This window comes from Ranitomeya imitator, chromosome 5 (genome assembly GCF_032444005.1).
Source record: "Ranitomeya imitator isolate aRanImi1 chromosome 5, aRanImi1.pri, whole genome shotgun sequence".
NCBI lineage: Eukaryota > Metazoa > Chordata > Amphibia > Anura > Dendrobatidae > Ranitomeya > Ranitomeya imitator.
This window is the reverse complement of record NC_091286.1, coordinates 145,829,277-145,852,751: the sequence shown is the minus strand read 5'-3', so window position 1 is coordinate 145,852,751 and position 23,475 is coordinate 145,829,277. Positions and strand designations below refer to the sequence as shown.

The window sequence follows — 23,475 nt, the reverse complement described above, 5'->3', positions numbered from 1 at the left end:
GGCCCCGCTCCTCTGCACAGACACTAGCCCGGGCCCCGCTCCTCTGCACAGGCACTAGCCCGGGGCCCCGCTCCTCTGCACACAGACACTAGCCCGGGCCCCGCTCCTCTGCACAGGCACTAGCCCGGGGCCCCGCTCCTCTGCACACAGACACTAGCCCGGGCCCCGCTCCTCTGCACAGACACTAGCCCGGGCCCCGCTCCTCTGCACAGACACTAGCCCGGGGCCCCGCTCCTCTGCACACAGACACTAGCCCGGGCCCCGCTCCTCTGCGCACAGACACTAGCCCGGGGCCCCGCTCCTCTGCAGACAGACACTAGCCCGGGGCCCCGCTCCTCTGAGCACAGACACTAGCCCGGGCCCCGCTCCTCTGCACAGACACTAGCCCGGGCCCCGCTCCTCTGCACAGACACTAGCCCGGGGCCCCGCTCCTCTGCGCACAGACACTAGCCCGGGGCCCCGCTCCTCTGCGCACAGACACTACCTCGAGGCCCCGCTCCTCTGCGCACAGACACTAGCTCCAGGCCCCGCTCCTCTGCGCACAGGCACTAGCTCCAGGCCCCGCTCCTCTGCGCACAGGCACTAGCCCGGCGCCCTGCTGCTCTGCGCAGACACTACCTCGAGGCCCCGCTGCTCTGCGCACAGGCACTAGCCCGGGGCCCACTCCTCTGCGCACAGGCACTAGCCCGGCGCCCTGCTGCTCTGCACAGACACTACCTCGAGGCCCCGCTGCTCTGCGCACAGGCACTAGCCCGGGGCCCACTCCTCTGCGCACAGGCACTAGCTCAGGGCCCCGCTCCTCTGAGCACAGACACTAGCCCGGGCCCCGCTCCTCTGCGCACAGGCACTAGCTCCAGGCCCCGCTCCTCTGCGCACAGGTACTAGCCCGGGGCCCGCTCCTCTGCACACAGACACTAGCCCGGGGCCCCACTCCTCTGCGCACAAACACTAGCCCGGGGCCCTGCTCCTCTGCGCACAGACACTAGCTCCGGGCCCCGCTCCTCTGCGCACAGACACTAGCCCGGGCCCCGCTCCTCTGCGCACAGACACTAGCCCGAGGCCCCGCACCTCTGCGCAGACATTAGCTCAGGGTACCGCTTCTCTGCGCACAGGCACTAGCCCGGGGCCCCGCTTCTCTGCGCACAGGCACTAGCCCGGGGCCCCGCTTCTCTGCGCACAGGCACTAGCCCGGGGCCCCGCTCCTCTGCACACAGGCACTAGCTCCGGGCCCCGCTCCTCTGCGCACAGGCACTAGCCCGGGGCCCTGCTCCTGCGCACAGGCACTAGCCCGGGGCCCGCTCTTCTGAGCACAGACACTAGCCCGGGGCCCGCTCTTCTGAGCACAGACACTAGCCCGAGGCCCCGCTCCTCTGCACACAGGCACTAGCTCCGGGCCCCACTCCTCTGCGCACAGGCAGTAGCCCGGGGACCTGCTCCTGCGCACAAGCACTAGCCCGGGGCCCGCTCTTCTGAGCACAGACACTAGCCTGAGGCCCTGCTCCTCTGAGCACAGGCACTAGCTCCGGGCCCCGCTCCTCTGCAGACAGACACTAGCCCGGGCCCCGCTCCTCTGCAGACAGGCACTAGCCCGGGCCCCGCTCCTCTGCACACAGGCACTAGCCCGGGCCCCGCTCCTCTGCACACAGGCACTAGCCCGGGCCCCGCTCCTCTGCACACAGACCAGTCACCGGGAGCGGAACTTGGCTGCTTCTATAGTACAGTTTTCATGTGAGTTGTGTGATGCCCACTTTCCCCAGGTGCGGCAGGAAAACATGGGGTCAGTGAGAGAACTACACTTCCCAGCCAGCCCTCAGAGCCCTGACAGGCAGCTACTGGTGAATGACAGGCACAGACAGAGCACTCAGTTGGTGCGCGGTCCCGGTATCCCGTGCCCAGGGGAGGCGAGCCATGCTGAGGTGACGGGGCCGCGCACTGCCGCCTAGACTAGAACATTCTCTATCCGGGGAGCGAGCACCGCCTCCCCCAGCGGTCACACCCATATGCCGGCGACGCAACGACGTACGTAACCCATTCGCTGCTGACTACAACGTCCAGGGCTTCCACTGGCTTCTACTACAGCTTTATGTCTGGTAGTGAAGGGGTGTGTGGGAGGAGTCACGTCTCTGAGCCGCAAAGGCTTCTACCCAGCTAGCTTTGCGGCCCCGCGGCGGTTGGTGAGCACGTTGTAGCCGGTGTGTGGCAGACTGTCAGGACAACGGAAGATGGAGGGCCCGCTAGCCGTGTTCGGGGAGCGCAGCACCGGAGAAGCCGTCAGGAGCCAGAATGGTAGATATATGTGTGTGACCGGCCGGAGCCAGCGTGCTGCACAATGGAGGGAGGCCGCACTGAGCCTCTCGCCCCAGCTGTGTGCGGTCTCCGGCCGTCAGTAGTATTCTCCGCCGGCCGTCCTTATGGATGTCTGCAGGCCGGGGATGTGTGAGCCTGCGGGCGGAGCACAGGACAATGACGAGACGGAGACCCTGATTCCCTGGGCTGCCTGCTGTAGTTCTGATGTAGTGACGTCACTAGAGGACAAGTAAAGGTACCTTCACACTCAGCGACGCTGCAGCGATACCGACAACGATTTCGATCGCTGCAGCGTCGCTGTTTGGTTGCTGGAGAGCTGTCACACAGACCGCTCTCCAGCGACCAACGATGCCGGTAACCAGGGTAAACATCGGGTTACTAAGCGCAGGGCCGCGCTTAGTAACCCGATGTTTACCCTGGTTACCATCCTAAAAGTAAAAAAACCAAACCTTCATACTTACCTTCCCCTGTCTGTCCCCGGCGCTGTGCTTCTGTGTACTAGTTGTGAGCACAGCGGCCGGAAAGCACAGCAGTGACGTCACCGCTCTGCTTTCCGGCCACTGTGCTCACAGCCAGAGCAGAGAAGCAGAGCGCCGAGGGACAGACAGCGGAAGGTAAGTATGTAGTGTTTTTTTTTTTTTTTAACTTTTACCATGGTAACCAGGGTAAACATCGGGTTACTAAGCACAGCCCTTCGCTTAGTAACCCGATGTTTACCCTGGTTACCGGCATTGTTGGTCGCTGGAGAGCGGTCTGTGTGACAGCTGTCCAGCGACCAAACAGCGACGCTGCAGCGATCGACATCGTTGTCGGTATCGCTGCAGCGTCGCTGTGTGTGAAGGTACCTTATCTATTAATAACTACACCCCGCCACTGATTGGCAGCTTTCTGTGTATGCTCTGCATAGGCAGCAAACTGCCAATCATTGGTGTGAGTGAAGTTATACAGAGCTCAGCATAGGAGACCTGCTGGATCTGCAGCAGAGAAAACCTAGGGGTGTTTACTGCTTCCCCTGCATGACACCAGCCAATCATAAGCGGGAGGCCTTCTGTGGGCGAAAAAAACACAGAGAAAATGTCTGACCTGGTTTTCTCTGTGATATGGTAACTTGTGTACCCATTTGTATTTCATTCTGTCATCTTGTAATTTGCAACCTAAATGTGTCTGCAGCAGATGCCTAACATGTGCACATACCCGTGCAGCGGCTGTGAGCTAGCGGGGGATGCAGAGGCACAGATACAACGGCCCTGTGTGATTTAGGAGCAGTGGCGGGTCTGCAGCCAGGTGTGAGCTTCTAGGAAACGCTCTGCTGGAGTGTGCCTTAAAGGGAACCTGTCACCCCAAAATTCGAGAATGAGCTGCAGCCACCGGCATCAGGGGTTATCTGCACCTTTCTGTAATGCTGTAGATAAGGCCCCGATGTCACCTGAGAAATAGGAAAAAAGCAAGTTATATTATACTTACGCAGGAGCTGTCCGGGGCCTCCCATCTTCTTACGATAACGTCCTCTTCTGGTCTTCACGCTCTGGCGCAGGTGTACTTTATCTGTCATGTTGAGGGCAGAGCAAAGTACTGCAGTGAGCAGGTGCCGGGCCTCTCTGACCTTTCCCGGCGGCTGCGCACTGCAGTACTTTGCTCTGCTCTCAACAGGACAGACAAAGTACGCCTGCGCCGGAGCATGAAGTCAAGAAGAGGACGTCATCGTAAGAAGATGGGAAGCATCGGACCGCGACACCCATCGGACCGGACCGCAGCAGGACTGCCCCTGGGTGAGTATAATCTAACCTTTTTCTCCTCTTTCAGGATACATCGGCGGCTTATCTACAGCATTCCAGAATGCTGTAGATAAGCCCCTGATGCCAGTGGGCTTAGCTCATCTTCCATTTTGGGGGTGACAGGTTCCCTTTAAAGTGTGTTTTTTGTGAAATTTTGCAGCGTTTCTGAGAAAAATATACAAAATATACCTGGATGCCATTGAGCAGCCCGGCTCTGGCTCCTACTGATCACAGCTTGGGCAGCGTGAATCAATGACGGATTCCCTTTAAAGTGCCACAATTTACTTTTTTCTAGGTTTACATCCAGTGAAACAGACTGGATTTACTGGTTACTACACAGTGCTGGGGACAGAGCAAGTGTCATGTCTTAAAGGGAACCGGTCACCAATTATTTTATTTTTTTTTTTTTTTTTACGATGTAACCTACAGCCACCATCTTTCACCCCATGAGACAGCAATTTATAATGCTGCACATATGACTCCAAATCACTCTGCGAGACAAAAAAAAGCCCTTTTATTATTGTCATCTACAGGGTGGTCCGGTCAGATGGGCGTCACTGGTCTTGGTCCTGTACTGCCTCTCTTCTTGCGATGCCGTCCTCGTATGCTTTGTGTGGATGATGCTTTCTACGTCATCCACAGTGTTCCCACACACTTCTGCGCAGGTGCATTTCTCTTTGCTGGGGCAGACATAGTACTGCAGTGCACATGCGCCAGGGCTCTTCTGACCGTTCCTGGCTCATGAGTACTGCAGTGCTTTGCTCTGCCCTCAGCAGGACAGGAAGACATGTGCTGGGTTATATAGGACATGTCATTCACACAAAGCAGAGAAGGTGGATGTCATCGCAAGAAATGAGTTGCCACCGGACCAAGTGCAGCGAGGTCAGTTTGATTGGTGAGTATAATTGAAGATATGAAAACGGTTGTTAAATATTTGCGCTAAAAATTCAGTTAAAATCTTAAAACACCTTTTTATCTCCACACTATAGTCTCATAGGTGTTAGTAGATGGTTTCTTCGGTCCTTTAGACTGTATTCAAATGATGCCTTCTGCGTCCGGAAAGGTCCCTTGATGTGTGATGAATAGCGTTTGTCCGGCTTCTTATTTAGATTCTCTGTCCCGATGGTGCTAGATAACGGAAGGTGGTAAATAATAGACAGTTATCCAGAGGACACCGTCCCGGCCGGTGACTGGCGTGTCCCCTGGAGAGTATAAGGCGCCGTGCACTGGCAGTAGTGGCTCAATCTGAAGGATGGAGCCGGCAAGGCGCAGTGTGACTGCAGGACCTTGCGTGACGTCACTAACACGTAATAACTTCACGTGACCGGCTACAGGGCGCACACAGAAGCACACTATCCTACGCATTTCGGAATCTGATTCCTTCCTCGGGGATGGTTCGGTGTGCATAGTGTGTGCCTTTTATATCATGCCGGATCTATTGCTGTTCAATTATTAATTGAAAGCAAACAGTTCTATTTCACTATTTAAGCCGTTAGGTGCCAAGGTGTTCATCTCAAATATGCATTTAGTTTCTACACGAGAGATTTGGTGAACCAAAACCAATTGAGATGCACCCAGAGATTATTAAACTCTCCAACAGTGTAGATGTTTGAAGGATAAAGATTAAAGAGAATGAGATAATGGAGAGGAAACAAAAGAAATTTGGTAGAGATCTGTTTGATGGAGGGAAATGTTCCCGTCCAATCCAAATAAATCATAATGACGACTCTGGTAAAGGCAAAAAGAAGGAAGAAAAGATACACAATTGAGATTATTGCCGCACACCAAAACAAAATATTCAAATGGTCACAATAGATGAAACTAATGGGGAGAATAGTCAACTACTATCCTCAAGTGAAAGGTTTTCCATTCATCTCACCTCTGATATGGAAAATTTCACTATGAATGAAGAAAATGTAAATAATGGTGCTATAGAAATAAATATTAATGACAATACAAACCATCAGAGTATCACACCAGACATCTTCACCCCCTTACCTATGATTGAAACACAGAACAGATTTCTAACACTTGAGAACATTGACAACTCTCCTGAGATTTCTCGTGACTAGTTTAATTTACAACCGCCACGGTCAAATGGGGCTCTATCTCGCATGTTAGAACAAAAGAAACAGCAACAAGTAAAAACCAAATCAAAAACCAAACAAATCCATCATCCTCCTTTTTTTTTTTTTTCAGACAGGCCAAAAAAAACACGAAAAAGGGGCTGTAGGGGCTGGAAATCAACCAAAAAAAAAGAGGAAATTATATCAACACCTGGAGAATACCTCTGTCCCATTAGAACAGAAGACTTTCAATCTAAGTGATCATATATTGAATAAGAATGAAATTTGCTTATTACCGTATATACTCGAGTATAAGCCGAACCCCCCCCCCTAATTTTGCCACAAAAAACTGGGAAAACTTATTGACTCAAGTATAAGCCTAGGGTGGAAAATGCAGCAGCTACCGGTGAATTTAAAAAATAAAAATAGATGCTCCATACCGTTCATTATTGCCCCATAAGATGCTCTGTATAAAGCTGTGCCACATATAATGCTGCATACCGTTCATTATTGCCCCATAGATGCTCTGTATAAAGCTGTGCCATATATAATGCTCCATACTATTCATTATTGCCCCATAGATGTTCCATATAAAACTGTGCCATATAGTGCTCTGCACCATTCATTATTGCCCCATAGATGTGCCATATAAAGCTGTGCCATATAGTGCTCTGCACCGTTCATTATTGCCCCATAGCTGCCATATAGTGCTCTGCACCGTTCATTATTGCCCCATAGCTGTGCCATATAGTGCTCTGCATGTTCATTATTGCCCCACAGCTGTGCCATATAGTGCTCTGCACCGTTCAGTATTGTCCCATAGCTGTGCCATATAGTGCTCTGCACCGTTCATTATTGCCCCATAGCTGTGCCATATAGTGCTCTGCATGTTCATTATTGCCCCATAGCTGTGCCATATAGTGCTCTGCACCGTTCATTATTGCCCCATAGCTGTGCCATATAGTGCTCTGGACGTTCAGTATTGTCCCATAGCTGTGCCATATAGTGCTCTGCACCGTTCATTATTGCCCCATAGCTGTGCCATATAGTGCTCTGGACGTTCATTATTGCCCCATAGATGTGCCATATAGTGCTCTGCACCGTTCATTCCTGCCCCATAGCTGTGCCATATAGTGCTCTGCATGTTCATTATTGCCCCATAGCTGTGCCATATAGTGCTCTGCATGTTCATTATTGCCCCATAGCTGTGCCATATAGTGCTCTGCATGTTCATTATTGCCCCATAGCTGTGCCATATAGTGCTCTGCGCCGTTCATTATTGCCCCATAGCTGTGCCATATAGTGCTCTGCACGTTCATTATTGCCCCATAGCTGTGCCATATAGTGCTCTGCGCCGTTCATTCCTGCCCCATAGCTGCCATATAGTGCTCTGCACCGTTCATTATTGCCCCATAGCTGTGCCATATAGTGCTCTGCATGTTCATTATTGCCCCATAGCTGTGCCATATAGTGCTCTGCATGTTCATTATTGCCCCATAGCTGTGCCATATAGTGCTCTGCGCCGTTCATTATTGCCCCATAGCTGTGCCATATAGTGCTCTGCACCGTTCAGTATTGTCCCATAGCTGTGCCATATAGTGCTCTGCATGTTCATTATTGCCCCATAGCTGTGCCATATAGTGCTCTGCGCCGTTCATTATTGCCCCACAGCTGTGCCATATAGTGCTCTGCACCGTTCAGTATTGTCCCATAGCTGTGCCATATAGTGCTCTGCACCGTTCATTATTGCCCCATAGCTGTGCCATATAGTGCTCTGCATGTTCATTATTGCCCCATAGCTGTGCCATATAGTGCTCTGCACCGTTCATTATTGCCCCATAGCTGTGCCATATAGTGCTCTGGACGTTCATTATTGCCCCATAGATGTGCCATATAGTGCTCTGCACCGTTCATTCCTGCCCCATAGCTGTGCCATATAGTGCTCTGCATGTTCATTATTGCCCCATAGCTGTGCCATATAGTGCTCTGCATGTTCATTATTGCCCCATAGCTGTGCCATATAGTGCTCTGCATGTTCATTATTGCCCCATAGCTGTGCCATATAGTGCTCTGCGCCGTTCATTATTGCCCCATAGCTGTGCCATATAGTGCTCTGCACGTTCATTATTGCCCCATAGCTGTGCCATATAGTGCTCTGCGCCGTTCATTCCTGCCCCATAGCTGCCATATAGTGCTCTGCACCGTTCATTATTGCCCCATAGCTGTGCCATATAGTGCTCTGCATGTTCATTATTGCCCCATAGCTGTGCCATATAGTGCTCTGCATGTTCATTATTGCCCCATAGCTGTGCCATATAGTGCTCTGCGCCGTTCATTATTGCCCCATAGCTGTGCCATATAGTGCTCTGCATGTTCATTATTGCCCCATAGCTGTGCCATATAGTGCTCTGCGCCGTTCATTATTGCCCCATAGCTGTGCCATATAGTGCTCTGCACGTTCATTATTGCCCCATAGCTGTGCCATATAGTGCTCTGCGCCGTTCATTACTGCCCCATAGCTGCCATATAGTGCTCTGCACCGTTCATTATTGCCCCATAGCTGTGCCATATAGTGCTCTGCGCCGTTCATTCCTGCCCCATAGCTGCCATATAGTGCTCTGTGCCGTTCATTCCTGCCCCATAGCTGTGCCATATAGTGCTCTGCGCCGTTCATTCCTGCCCCATAGCTGTGCCATATAGTGCTCTGCGCCGTTCATTCCTGCCCCATAGCTGTGCCATATAGTGTTCTGCGCCATTCATTATTGCCCCATAGCTGCCATATAGTGCCCTGCGTCATTCATTATTGCCCCATAGCTGTGCCATAGAAAGCTGTGCCATAGAAAGCTGTGCCATTGCTGCTGCTGCAATAAAAAAAAAATGCCATACTCACCTTCTCTTGCTTGCAGCTCCCAGCGTCCGGTCCCGGCGTCTCTCCGCACTGACTGATCAGGCAGAGGGCGCCGCGCACACTATATGCGTCATCGCGCCCTCTGACCTGAACAGTCAGAGCAAGAGGCGCCGAAGACAGAGCGGCGCCCGGCGTGTGGAACGCGGACAGTGAATATGACATGCTTACCTAGTCCCGGCGATCCTGACGCTCCCTCTGCCTGTCACACTGTTTTCGGTGCCGCAGCCTCTTCCTCTATCAGCGGTCACCGGCACCGCTGATTAGAGAAATGAATTTGCGGCTCCACCCCTATGGGAGGTGGAGCGGCATATTCATTTCTCTAATGAGCGGCCCCACGTGACCACGGAAGATCTGCAGCACCGAAGACCGTGTGACAGGCAGAGGGAGCGTCAGGATCGCCGGGACTAGGTGAGTATGCCTCAGCGCCCTCTCCCCCTCACCCGCCAACCCTGCCGCCCACCGTGACTCGAGTATAAGCCGAGGGGGGCACTTTAAACCCAAAATTTTGGGCTGAAAATCTCGGCTTATACTCGAGTATATACGGTAAATAGAGGTCTCAAATATGCACCAAGTTTGATAAGTTTCAGGCCTATATAGGGATTAAATTATTCATGAGGAAATTGGCGATTAAGAAACATTATATAACGAAGAAAATAACCAAGGATTACGATGATGGCTTTACAGACACATTTGATCCATATAATCATACTTCTCTAAAAAAAGAAATCAAATTTTAACCCTGTCTAAGAGTACTCTGAAGCTTTTGAAGCCTTTCAGAATAACGGCACTCGTGACATTAGGAACATCTCAAACAAAAAGTGTTCTAAATTTAAATATAACTTATCAAACCAAGAACGTAAGGCAATTCAACAACTCCAAAATAATAAAAAGAGATTACTATCAGACTGGCCGACAAAGGTAGCGTCGCTGTTAGGTCGCTGTAGAGATGTCAAACACAGCAACTCCAGAACGATGCAGGAGCGATCCAGTGACGTACTTATTGTTCTCGCTGGTTGTTAACTCTGTGAAAAAACATTGCAGGCATCGTTGCTTTTGCTGTCAAACATGACGAATCACGCCGACCTGACGACCAAATAAAGTTCCGGACTTCTAGCTCCGACCAGCGATGGCACAGCGGGATCCTGATCGCTGCTGCGTGTCAAACGCAACGAGATCGCTATACAGGACGCTGCAACGTCACGGATCTTTGTCGATCTCGTTGTAAAGTTGCTCAGTGTGAAGGTACCTCAAAGGCGGTGGGATAGTTGTTCTGACCACTACTGATAACAATAAAGAATCCTTACGCTTATTAAGTGACACCCGTACTTATAGAGAACTTATGGTAGATCCATCAGCTCATTATCTTGAGGAGATGCAACATTTAATCAAAATAGGTTTTCAGAAGGGGTTCTTAAACAAAAACGAACTTGACTTCATTAATACCACTCATCCCAGAGTCCCATATTTCTATTATTTACCAAAAGTGCATAGTGTGCAAAAGTGCAAGACCCCATACATCCACCCGGCAGACCAATAATTTCTGCCATAGGTGGTCTTACATCTAATCTTTCTAGATTTGTGGATTATCTACAAAAACTATGCCTTAAACTTCCGTCCTACTTGAAGGACAGTTCACATATTTTAAATATTCTACAAAATATACCATGGGAAGAACATTATATAATAGGAACTCTAGCTATTACTTCCCTATACACCGTAATTGAACACAAAAAAGGATGTGAAGCAGTAAAGCACTTCATGTCTAAGGATAGTCAGACACCAGAAGATCAAACCTCCTTCATTATAGACTGTATAGATTTTATATTAACGCATAATTATTTTAAATTTGGGACGCACTACTACTCCCAGGAGTGCGGAACTGCCATGGGTACCAGGTTTGCCCCCAGTTATGCAAACCTATACGTCGGGAAATGGGAAGAGGAAACAATTTTCCGTGGGGGGGCGTTGCCGACGGGCCTGGTCCTATGGCAGAGGTTTATTGATGACATAGTATTCATATGGTCAGGTGGTCCCATTTTATTAAGTAATTTTATTCATGATTTAAATAAAAATGATTATTTTTTAAAGTTTAATGCAACGACCAGCAATAAAGAAATACATTTTTTAGTTTTAAAAATTGTGGTAGAGAATAGCAGAATTCAGACTCAGATATATCACAAGCCTACCGACTCTAATAATTATATTGCCCTAGACAGCTGCCATCTTCCAAGTTGGCTCCTTAATCTTCCGAAGAGCCAATTTATAAGAGCTCATAGGAATTGCTCTAGGCCAGAGGACTATAATACAGAAGCAGACTTTTTAGTGGAGAGATTTGAACTTAAGGGATATGATAAGCAATTTCTTATAGAAACCAAAAGGCAGGTTGGAGGATATCCACGAGAAAAATTGTTGATGCAGAAGGACAAAAAAGAGAATAGTAGTAAAAAATGGGAAAATAGTGAAATTCCAATTATAACAATATAACTCTAACAGTAAACATTGGAATATCCTGAAGGAGGACAAGGTAATTGGAGAATTATTACCAATGCGTCCGAGATTTGTTTATAAAAAGGCAAACAACCTGGGAAATATAATGGCTCCTACGATCTGTAGACCTCTCAAGATGAGAAATTCCCTTTTACCACAACACCCCAATGGTTTTTTTCCTTGCAAAAAATGCTTACCATGGAAAAAACTGGGTACTAACAAACAGACTTCAATCTCTAATCAATCATCGACAATTAATATTAAAGACTTTATCACCTGTTCCACTAAAGGCATAATATATGGCTTAACTTGTCCTTGCGGAAAATTTATTTTTAGGCCGGACCATACGCCCAACGCATGTGAGGATTGGAGAACACTTGCAGAACATTAGCAACAAGTTTATGGGCCATCCTCTAGCCCAGCATTTTGCAAAACATGGAAGTTCATTAAAGGACATCATAGTTACTGGACTTAAAATAGTTAAAAAAGACTGGCATGGGGGCAATTTCATTCACCAAATCTCTCGTGTAGAAACTAAATGCATATTTGAGATGAACACCTTGGCACCTAACGGCTTAAATAGTGAAATAGAACTGTTTGCTTTCAATTAATAATTGAACAGCAATAGATCCGGCATGATATAAAAGGCACTCTCTATGCACACCGAACCATCCCTGAGGAAGGAATCAGACTCCGAAACGCGTAGGATAGTGTGCTTCTGTGTGCGCACTGTAGCCGGTCACGTTAAGTTATGATGTGTTAGTGACGTCACGCAAGGTCCTGCAGTCACACTGCGCCTTGCCGGCTCCATCCTTCAGATTGAGCCACTACTGCCAGTGCACGGCGCCTTATACTCTCCAGGGAACACGCCAGTCACCGGCCGGGACGGTGTCCTCTGGATAACTGTCTATTATTTATCACCTTCCGTTATCTAGCACCATCGGGACAGAGAATCTAAATAAGAAGCTTGACTAAAGGTACCGTCACACTAAGCGACGCTGCAGCGATACCGACAACGACCTCATGATCTGGGGTCGGTTGAGGGCTTATTTTTTGCGTGCCGAGATGATGTTTTTAATTATAGCATTTTGGTGCAGATACGTTCTTTGGATCGCCCGTTATTGCATTTTAATGCAATGTCGCGGCGACCAAAAAAACGTAATTCTGGCGTTTGAAATTTTTCTCGCTACGCCGTTTAGTGATCAGGTTAATGCTTTTTTTTTAATTGATAGATCGGGTGATTCTGAACGCGGCGATACCAAATATGTGTAGATTTGTTTTGTTTTTTTATTGATTTATTTTGATTGGGGCGAAAGGGGGGTGATTTAAACTTTTATATTTTTTTTTTTTTCACTTTTTTTTTACTTTTTGTTTTTAACTTTTGCCATGCTTCAATAGCCTCCATGGGAGGTTAGAAGCAGGCACAGCACGATCGGCTCTGCTACATAGCAGCGATCTGATGTTCGCTGCTATGTAGCAGAAAATCAGGTGTGCTGTGAGCGCCGACCACAGGGTGGCGCTCACAGCTGCCGGGGATCAGTAACCATGGAGGTCTCAAGGACCTCTATGGTTACAATACTGAAGCATCGCCAACCTCCGATCATGTGACGGGGGTCGGCGATGCCGTCATTTCTGGCCGGAAGCGGTAGTTAAATGCCGCTGTCTGCATTTGACAGCGGCATTTAACTAGTTAATAGGCGCGGGCAGATTGCGATTCTGCCCGCGCCTATTACGGGCACATGTCAGCTGTTCAAAACAACTGACATGTCCCGGCTTTGATGCGGGCTCACCGCCGGAGCCCGCTTCAAAGCGGGCTTCTGACCTCGGACGTACTATCCCGTCCGAGGTCAGAAAGGGGTTAATTTCAGGTGTTAAACAGTGGGCCAGAAGGCGCTGCACTCTGAGTATAATAAAAGGTCTCAAAAATTGCGGAAACTAAAACAAAGCGAAAGCTGGCACCATTCAACCATTGTGTGTGAACTTGTCCTTAAACCAAACTTTGGACTTAGCAGTCAAGCCTGCAGGTACTGGGTGCTCACAAAATAAGATGCAAACTTGTATATAGGAAGGAAAAATAGTGGCACTCACCTGTCCTTTACAATCCAATGTCCTTATTCAGAAAAACATGTTTAAGACTGGCAGGTCTTTCCAGCACGGCCCCCTGACTAAGCCGACGCGAAACGTGTTGGGGCTACTGGCGTGTCTCCTTTGCATCTCATGAAGGGTAAGAGTTTATAGTGATATTTGGGGTGGGCTCTCGGGAGTCCTTTTGACTCCAAGCACTGATATTATATGGAGTCCTGCCACACTTTCCTTCCCCCATGTCACCACTATAACCCATAGGTTTACACATGCACTATGCATTTTCCTACTATGAGGAGGTAAATACCCTATTTTTCATGCAATATTGACGTCTTGCCATTCTCCACCTGATCTCTTTTCTCTTAAAAACCTTGTGTAAACTGATTTATTATGCACTACATGGTTTATGTTATTTGTACTTTGAATAAATTTATATCTTTTATTATTTCCTGGACATTTTTACTCCGTTTTGTCCTCTGTTCAGGAAGAAAAACTAGTAGCACTCACCCAGTGAGGTCCTTTAAAATCCAATGTCTGTATTCGGGAAGACCTGTTTAAGACTGGCTGCAGAGAGTGAAGGAGCACATGTGCTGGACGACGATCTTTATGCCCTTTCCTGCACTTCTACTTGGCCCTTGGATGACCAGCCAGTTTTAAACCTGTTTTTCTAAGTAAAGACATTGAAATTTAAAGGACTGGTGAGTGCCACTACTTTATATTCCTATGTACATAATAAAAGGTATTTTTTATTATTTTGCCTGCAGGGTATTTGTGCAATTTTATAGAATGCTATCACGTAGGACTGAAAGGTGGTGGCCATAGGTTAGTTTGGAAAGAAAAAAACTGGTGACATGTTCCCTGTAAGGCCGGGTTCACACTTTTTTTTTTTTTTTTTGGCTGGTCTGCGCATGGCTGCGTACTTCCTCCCTTAAGCTCCGCCTACTTCTGCATGCATCCTGCGTACCTATCATTAACATTGGGTACGCAGGGACATGCGTTGTGTGCGGATTTGTCTGCATGCGGCGTTTTGACGTGCCTGCCAACCGCATGGGTACGCAACATGTTGAGGCATCTTTACATCTGTAATTCTTTCTTTCAGTGATGGCAGCAGCATCCATTGCGAATATTGTGAAAAGCTCACTTGGTCCTGTTGGCCTGGATAAGATGTTAGTGGATGATATTGGAGTAAGTACACAACTTGATTACAAACAACATTACCCTATGTATAGGCTTGCCTTTAGAACACCGTATTACATAGACGTACAGGGAATCTCACCAGGTTTTTTTGCCACCTGATCTGTGAGCAGCATGATGTAGAGAGACTCTGATTCTAGGGATGGCACTTACTGCGCTGCTTGTTGTAGTTTTAATTAAATCAGTTTTATCAGCAGGGATTTTACTAGAGGACTAGTAAACCTGCTGCCATGTAGTCGACCATATTCGTGAGCTCTGTATTACCCCGCTCCCCCCTCTGATTGGCAGCTTTCTGCCTATGCACAGTGTACACAGAAAGCTGCTAATCTTTGGTGTGGGCAGGGTTTTACAGTGAGAAGTATTTAGGGAACTGCAGCAGATAAAACAGGGATGTAATCAAAACTGCAGCAAGTAGCCTAGCAAATGACACATCGCTGGAATTGGGATTTCTGCCTATGATGATGCCTGAGTAGCAAAAACCTGATGACTTCAAGATTTCACTCCTCAAACTATATCTGCATGTAGCTTTTCAAAGACAAGACCAGCAATACCTTTCCATGTCCAGTCCCTTTCTCATCTCTGAGAAAGCTGTGATTGATTTGATATGCAAATTAGGCTGAAGGACTGTGGTAGATCTCAAGCCTCTGTCACTACAGCTCTATTCTCCACCCAGCGCCTTCTCCTTTACCTGAAGCCTCATAGCTGGGAGGCTAGCAGTCAAGCAGGTGGGGAATAGAGCTCTAGTGACAGAGGCTTCAGATCTACAGCTCATTTGCATATCAATTTAAACCCTGATTTCTCAGTGACGGAGGAACGGACTGGCCATGTAGTTATTGTTGGACTTGCCTTTGAAAGAGTTTCATGAGCATATAAATAGTTTGTGGGATGAAGGCCTACTGACAGATTTCTTCTAAGTTTAGTAAAATTTCTGTTCCTGATCTACGGGTTGTCTTTTGTCTGTCACAGGCCGGTAGATTTCATTAAGAGAAGTGTTCGCTCTATACCAGGCACTCTACAGCTACACAGTATAGCAAAGCAAACTCAGCCGCACCGCAGAGAGCCTTGTGGAATAGTCAGCTAAGCTGTAACCCCTTAATGACCAGTCCCATACATGTACAGAACGTAGCCGCAGAAGATGATTGGAGAGTAGTGATGAGCGAGTGTGCTCGTTACTCGAGTTTTCTGAGCATGCCTTGGTGTTCTCCGAGTATCTTGGGCGTGCTTGTAGATTATGTTTGTGTCTCCGCAGCTGCATGATTTGCGGCTGTTAGACAACCTGAACACATGCAGGGATTGCCTGTCTGTTAGGGAATCTCCACATGTATTCAGGTTGTCTAACAGCCGCAAATCATGCAGCTGTGGGGACACAAACATAATCTACAAGCACGCCCAAGATACTCGGAGAACACCCAAGCATGCTCAGAAATCTGGAGTAACGACGCACTCGCTCATCACTAGTGGAGAGGGCTCAGGAGCTGTCTGCCTCGGTTCCTGGCAAATAATGGCTGTTAGTCAGCTGTTATCTACCTCTAACAATCATGAGTGGAGCAGAGGTCCACCTGTAGCTGGTAACCTGTTAAATGCAGCTGCCATTCCCTGCCAGTGGTATTAACAGTGCTCTTCCACCATGGCGCATTGTTCTAACTGCTCATTGGCACCCCTGTGATACATTCACAGGGTGCCAATGGGCTGCGTTGACAGCTGGGGATTATCTGAAGATCCTCTTGCCTGTCATGGCGGCATTCCTGTGAACGCCAAATTCTGGCTGGTGTTCATAAGAGATTATGATCTGTTATGTACAGCAGTGCTGTGGTATAGTACAAGCGATCGGATGATCTCAGGTTCAAGTCCACTCAGGATTAACAAGTATATTAAGAAGTAGAAACCTTTTTTTTCAAAAATATATTTAAAAATTCTAATTCCCCCATTTAACATAGTTTAACAAAATATGAAAAATACAGATGTGGCATGACTTTGTCCATAAATGTATGATAAATCAAAATATAACTTTATTAGTAAACGTAAACAGAAAAAAAAAAATCCAGAATTGCTTTTTTTTTTGGTCGTTATAGCTCCTCCAAAACTGCAATGATAAGCTATCAAAATATTGAATTCACCCCAAAATAGTAGCATTAAAACCATCAGAATTTTTTTTCACCACTTAAATAAAAATTACGCAATTTTGATATTGATCTTATCGTCCTGACCAGGAGAATCATATTTCCAGGTCATTTTTACTGCACAATGAATCCCACACCAACAAATGAAGGATTGTATTGGTTTGGGTTTTTTTCCACTTACACCTTATTTGGAAATTTTTCCAGTACATTATATGAATGGTGTAATTTAGAACTACAATTTAATAGCTATGTGGTTGAAATGTGAAAAAGTTATGATTCTTGGAAAAAGGAAATAAAAAAGCGAGAGCACAATCGGAAAAACTGCTCTCTCCCTTAAATGGTTAAAGAGGTGCCAAGATTGGAGATTCTCCCATCCACAGGACAGTGGATAACTTCCTACCCTTCACCGAACCTGAGAACTGGGCTCTGCTGACACCTGTGTGAATTGAGCAATGGTCGAATCCTGTACTTGGCTATTTCTGGTAGGCTCATAGAAAAAATGAGTAGCATGCTTCTTATTTAAGGCAGATTCTGCACTAGATTGCAGAGTTTTTACCTAATCAATCCCTTTAAATTGGTCAGATGCTTGGATTATACCTGTATAATGACCCCCATTTTAGTACCACTTCTTTTGTTGTCAGAATAAGTGGCTATGCTAATGGGGAACAGCAACCTCTGCTATCGTCTGAAGGGGAAAGTGTCTCTCGCCTTCTCCTATATGGAATAGCAAAACATTGTCCTTTACACAAGGCCTCCTTTATGCATCCGTATAAACCACATATGTGGAGAACCTGTATCGGGGCCTCAGTTTTTTCCATCAGTGTGTCCCGAGTTATGTGTTTTTGCAGTACGGATAAAAAAAGAAATTCCAAAGCTTCTCCTATACTTTGCAATGTTCTACACAGACACGGATGTGCGTGTTTTTCACGGACCCATAGGCTTGTATTAGCCATTATCATCTGTGTTGCTGGGAGAAAAACACATGCTTGCACGTGTTTTGCACCAATGCTTATTCTGTGTCAAAACACAAATGTGCATAGCACCATAGGTTATAATGGGTATGTCACGTACCTGCTTCTCAGCATGGGACTCGGGGTTGCGCCTGCAAGGGTTAATCTATAGCCTCTCCCTCAGTCCAGCATTCAACTTCTGTCCTATGCTGCAGTGGGAGCATAATTCACACCCCGACACAGTCCACACACCCCGCTCATACACGCCACCACTCGCCGAACACACGGCTGATGAGTCCCAGAAATACTACTACTGTCTGCCAATCAGCAGGGTCACACACTCTAAGGCTATGGATTCTTTAGAGCAGCGTTCCCCAACTCCGGTCCTCAAGAGCCACCAACAGGTCATGTTTTTAGGATTTCCTTAGTATTGCCCAGGTGACAATTACATTACCTGCAAAGGCATTACCTGTGCAATCCCGAATATATGACCTGTTGGTGGCTCTTGAGGACCGGAGTTGGGAAACACTGCTTTAGAGCATACAAGGTTCAAACTTATTAAAATTTTAAGCTTTAATAGAAAGGTAAAGTGCTTTAAAATAAGTATATAAAAATATGGAAATAAAAGGTGACATACAAATGTGCAAAACGGTTATAAAATAAAAGGGAGTAAACTTACTGAAATATCGAACCTTGCAGTCTGGTATTCTGCCTCCAAGGGAGGGGGAGATAAGGAATGGATCACATCTGCTTGGCTGCCCTTAGGGTACCGTCACACACTGCCATTTCGATCGCTACGACGGTACGATTCGTGACGTTCCAGCGATATCGTTACGATATCGCTGTGTCTGACACGCAGCAGCGATCAGGGATCCTGCTGAGAATCGTACGTCGTAGCAGATAGTTTAGAACTTTCTTTCTTTATCGCCTCTCATTGGGGGACACAGGAACCATGGGGTGTATGCTGCTGCCACTAGGAGGCTGACACTATGCAAATAAAAAAATTAGCTCCTCCTCTGCAGTGTACACCCCACCGACTGGCATTAAACTCTTCAGTTTAGCTTAGTGTCAGTAGGAGGTGGACACGGGTCTTTCATTAGACCCTTATCTACCTCAATGTGCGTCGTTTCTTTTCAGGTTTTTTTCCAGAGGGATACAGGGTGAGCAGTCACACCTGTAGTCCCACAATACGGACTATGAGTACGGCGTGTACTGCCACCCCGTATCCTCATAGATCCCTCTCCAGGACCAAGATCCTAGCACAGAAGCGTGCTCAGAAGTCCGGTCCTGGCTCCGTCCCCCACCCACTCGCCTACCAGAGCCTGTCGGTTGGAGGAGACGAGGACGTCCATCACAGCTCCGTGACGTCTCATTCCCCTCAGGTTAGTAACGGCGTGGGATGTTTAGGTGAGTATTTCCCCTCCATTCCCCCGGGATCTTTTCTCCAGATGTCCCCCTGTCTCCCCTCATGGCGTTTATTTGGGATCCCAGGGACAGCCATAAGCTCTTCTTCCTTAGCGGCCGCAGTTCTTTCCCTGCAGCCGCACAGCCCCTTACAGAGTCACAGCCTGGCAGGCTGCTGCGCCGCTTCCCCCTGCGGTCTCACTGCCCGGGGGCCTCAATGCGTCCTGTGTCTGCACGGCGTCCTGTGTCTGCACGGCGTCCTTGGCAGGATGCCGTGCCACTTACTTTCTGCGGCGCTCCGACGCCGCCATTCTCCAGCGGCGCTCCGGCGCCGCTATTCTCAGGCGGCGCTCCGGCACCGCGATTCTCTGGCGACGCTCCGGCGCCGCGATTTTCCGGCGGCGCCGGCCTCTAATTTAGGTCCCGGCTTCTGCCGGGGCCTACCTCTGGCGCCGCGACCCCGCCAGTTCCGTTCGGACAGCCTTGGCAGACTGCCGCTCTTCTCAGACTCTGCGGCGCACTGCTCCGGCGCCGCGGTTCCCTTCTCCGGCGGCGCCGGTCTCTAATTTAGGTCCCGGCTTATGCCGGGGCCTACTTCCGGTTTCTCGGCTCCTCACTTCCGGTTCTGCGGGCGGGCTTCTTTCCCGCCCGACATACTGCGCCCTGCCCACCGGCGCCTCTGCGTCTGGCTCCACCCCCTTCCTCGTGGGTCCCTCGGCCGGTGTGCACCGCTTCTCACAGCAGCAGCACTCGCATCTTCTGTGGCTCAGCATCGCAGAATCAGCACCTCAGGGAAGTTCTCCGCCGAGGACAAGTGGGACATCTTCCAGGACCGGGTCCGTGAGTAGCTGCACTGCAGACTGACACCCCCCTCTGCCCACTGTCCCCTAACCCACTGGCATCTTCAGGGTCCCTAAAAATGTCTACCTCTAAAGGGGGCCGCTCTCGTCCCCCTACCTCTTCATCTTCTGCCTTAGTCACGTACTTTGCATGTTCGTCCTGTAACAGCAAACTTCCCTCAGGTCAGTCCTCCCCGCTGTGTCAGTCCTGCAGCAACCCGATTGTTCCCACCGCCCAGGATCCCCCGGCTGTTCCGCCCGAGAGTGATCCCCCCCATCCCAGGCTGGGCCGCCTCTCTGTCACAATCGGTGGCCGATTTAACACGGGTATCTCAAACTCTAGTGTCCGCGCTGGATCGGTTACCCCTGCAGACCCCTGCAGTGGCCAGCGGGTCGCAGGAACCGCCGCCCGAACCCTCCTTGATAAGCCATAAAAGGTCCAGACAGGAACGTCGGTCTGAGTCCTCTTCGCGCTCCATCTCGCCGCTCGGCCCTCCCCCGCGGTTGGTGTCCCACCGATCCTCCTCCCCTGAGTCAGGCGAAACATTATCTGATGCGCCTTCGGAGGATGCTTCGGAGCTGGATCCTCACCAAATCGCCACCATGAGTGAGACAGTTCAGAACCTCATTGGGGCAATAAACCAAACATGTGGCATCAAGGATCCCTCTACGGAACCCGCAGATCAGGCGGTTTCGTTCAGACGGGCCAAACCACCTTCAAAATTTTTCGCTCCTCATCCTGAATTCGAGGAAATCGTGTCCAGAGAGAGAGAGAACCCCACTAGGCGTTTTCAGAGGGGAAAACGCCTGGGTGTATTATATCCTTTTCCTCCAGAACTTACCGCCAATTGGACAGCATCTCCCTCGGTGGACCCCCCCTGTTTCCAGGCTGTCCACCAACACGGTGCTTCCTCTGTCCGGCGGAGCATCTCTGAAGGATTCTAACGATAGAGTTATAGAATCCTTCGCGAAATCTGCTTTTGAAGCGGCTTCAGCGGCTCTATGTCCAGCTTTTGCGTCCACTTGGGCTTCAAAATCCATCTCAAAATGGGCCAAGGATCTTCGGCGGGGTATCCTGGATGGGGCGCCTCCCGCGCAATTAGCGGAACTTGCCAACCAGATTTCCCATGCTGGTGAATACCTGGTTTCCGCCTCCCTGGATGCCGCGTCTTGTGCGGCTCAAGCTTCCAGCAATGCCGTTGCCATCCGCCGGACCGTTTGGCTCAAGGCCTGGCAGGCGGACTTGTCCTCCAAAAAGTCCCTCACTAGTCTGCCCTTCCAGGGCTCTCGTCTCTTTGGTTCCCAGCTGGACCAAATAATTAAGGACGCCACCGGGGGTACAAGTTCTCTTCTCCCTCAGGCTAAGCCTCGTCGCCCTCCCCCTAGACGACAGTTTCGTTCTTTTCGGCCTTTTCGTCGCTTCGCTGCGTCAAACTCCCTTTCCCAGCAGCAACAGAGGCCACAGGCACGTCAAGAGAAGAAGGCGGTGTCCTTTAGGCCCACTCCGTCCTGGCGTCCTCGTTTCTCCCAGGGTAGATCCTCCAGGCCCAGGACTGGAAGATCCACCTCGGCATGACTCTCGGCAAGACTCCAGCCCAACTCCCAGATTGGGCGGCCGTCTTCTCCTTTTCAGGGACGTCTGGATTTCCGCAGTAGAGGACGCATGGGTCAGGGAAGTTGTATCCTCGGGATACAAAATAGAGTTCGCTTCCCAACCTCGGGATCGTTTCTTCCAATCCCGTCCTCCAAGAGACCCCGCTCTAGTTCCGGGCTTCTTCTCAGCCATCGCTTCTCTGCTCAAATCCGGGGTAATCGTTCCCGTCCCAGAAAAAGAACGCTTCACGGGTTTCTACTCGAATCTTTTTGTGGTACCGAAAAAAGACGGCAAAGTTCGCCCCATTCTGGACCTCAAATTGCTGAACAGGAGAGTTCGCCTGAGACACTTCAGGATGGAATCCCTTCGTTCAGTAATTGCTTCCATGGAGGCTCAGGAGTTTCTATGCTCAATAGATATCCAGGACGCCTACCTCCATGTCCCGATATTTCCCGGACATCACCGTTTCCTGCGCTTTGCAGTGCAACGAGACCATTTTCAGTTCGTCGCCCTGCCGTTCGGTCTCGCAACCGCGCCAAGAGTGTTCACGAAAATCATGGCGGCGCTGATGGCCATCTTGAGAGTCAGAGGCCTGGTCCTATTTCCATATCTCGACGACATCCTCATCAAGGCTCCGTCCTTCGCTCAGGCCCACGAAAGCCTGTCCATTGTTCTCGACACCTTAGCCCGTTTCGGGTGGCTGGTAAACCGGAAGAAGTCCTGCCTTATTCCTTCTCAGCGCATCATCTTTCTGGGCATGCTTTTCGATACTCGTCAGAGCAGAGTCTTCCTTCCCACAGACAAGAGATCCACTCTCTGTCAAGACATACGCTTGCTCCAGGGTCCTCGTCCTCCCTCCCTCCGTTCGGCCATGAAGGTTCTGGGGAGGATGGTAGCTACCCCTTCAGCAAGCCATTCTGTCTCAGTGGGACAGGTCGGTCTTCTCCCTGGATCGACAGATCAAACTCTCCTTTCGGGTCAGGCGGTCTCTCAACTGGTGGCTGACGTCACCTCTCATCTCCCAGGGCAGGTCCTTCCTTCCAGTTCACTGGCAGGTGGTGACAACGGACGCCAGCCTGCTCGGCTGGGGTGCGGTTTTTCGCCACCTGACGGTCCAGGGCCGCTGGTCGCTGCAGGAGTCTTCTCTGCCGATCAACGTCCTCGAAATTCGGGCCATCTTCCTGTCCCTCCGCCACTGGGAAAGGATTCTCAGGGGCCTTCCAGTCCGGATCCAGACGGACAACGCCACGGCTGTGGCATATGTCAACCATCAGGGGGGGACTCGGAGCTCCTTGGCCCTTGCCGAGGTATCCAAGATCCTCCTTTGGGCAGAGGCAACGGTTCCGGTGATATCCGCGGTGCATATCCCCGGCGTGGAAAACTGGGCCGCCGACTTCCTCAGCCGCGAGGGCCTCGCGGCAGGGGAATGGTCCTTACATCCGGAGGTCTTCCATCAGATTTGTCTTCGATGGGGAACTCCGGATGTGGATCTCACGGTGTCCCGAGTCAACAGGAAGGTTCCGCAGTTCGTCTCCAGGTCCCGCGATCCTCTCGCAGTGGGCGTCGATGCTCTGGCCATTCCTTGGTCACAGTTCGAGCTGCCCTACCTGTTCCCACCCCTTCCATTACTTCCCAAACTGTTGAAGAAGATCAAAGCGGAAGGGGTGCCGGTCATCCTGATCGCCCCGGATTGGCCCAGGAGAGCTTGGTTCGCGGAGCTCGTCAACCTTCTCGCGGACGCCCCCTGGC

The 23,475-nt window shown here is 49.7% G+C and overlaps 1 protein-coding gene and 1 non-coding gene across 2 annotated transcripts in view; both read left to right on the top strand.

Annotated features, from left to right (window-relative positions):
- The first annotated feature begins 2,008 nt into the window (after positions 1 to 2,008).
- TCP1 (t-complex 1) overlaps positions 2,009 to 23,475 on the top strand; it is a 75,948-nt gene continuing 54,481 nt past the window's right edge. Inside the window, exons 1-2 of the mRNA XM_069769201.1 lie at positions 2,009 to 2,286; positions 14,725 to 14,810. Of these exons, the coding sequence (XP_069625302.1) occupies positions 2,223 to 2,286; positions 14,725 to 14,810 (150 nt within the window). The 5' untranslated portion in view covers positions 2,009 to 2,222. The remainder of the gene's footprint in view (positions 2,287 to 14,724; positions 14,811 to 23,475) is intronic.
- LOC138639855 (small nucleolar RNA SNORA29) lies at positions 17,547 to 17,680 on the top strand. Its single transcript, XR_011313383.1, has one exon. It is a non-coding gene; the product is annotated as a small nucleolar RNA SNORA29 (small nucleolar RNA).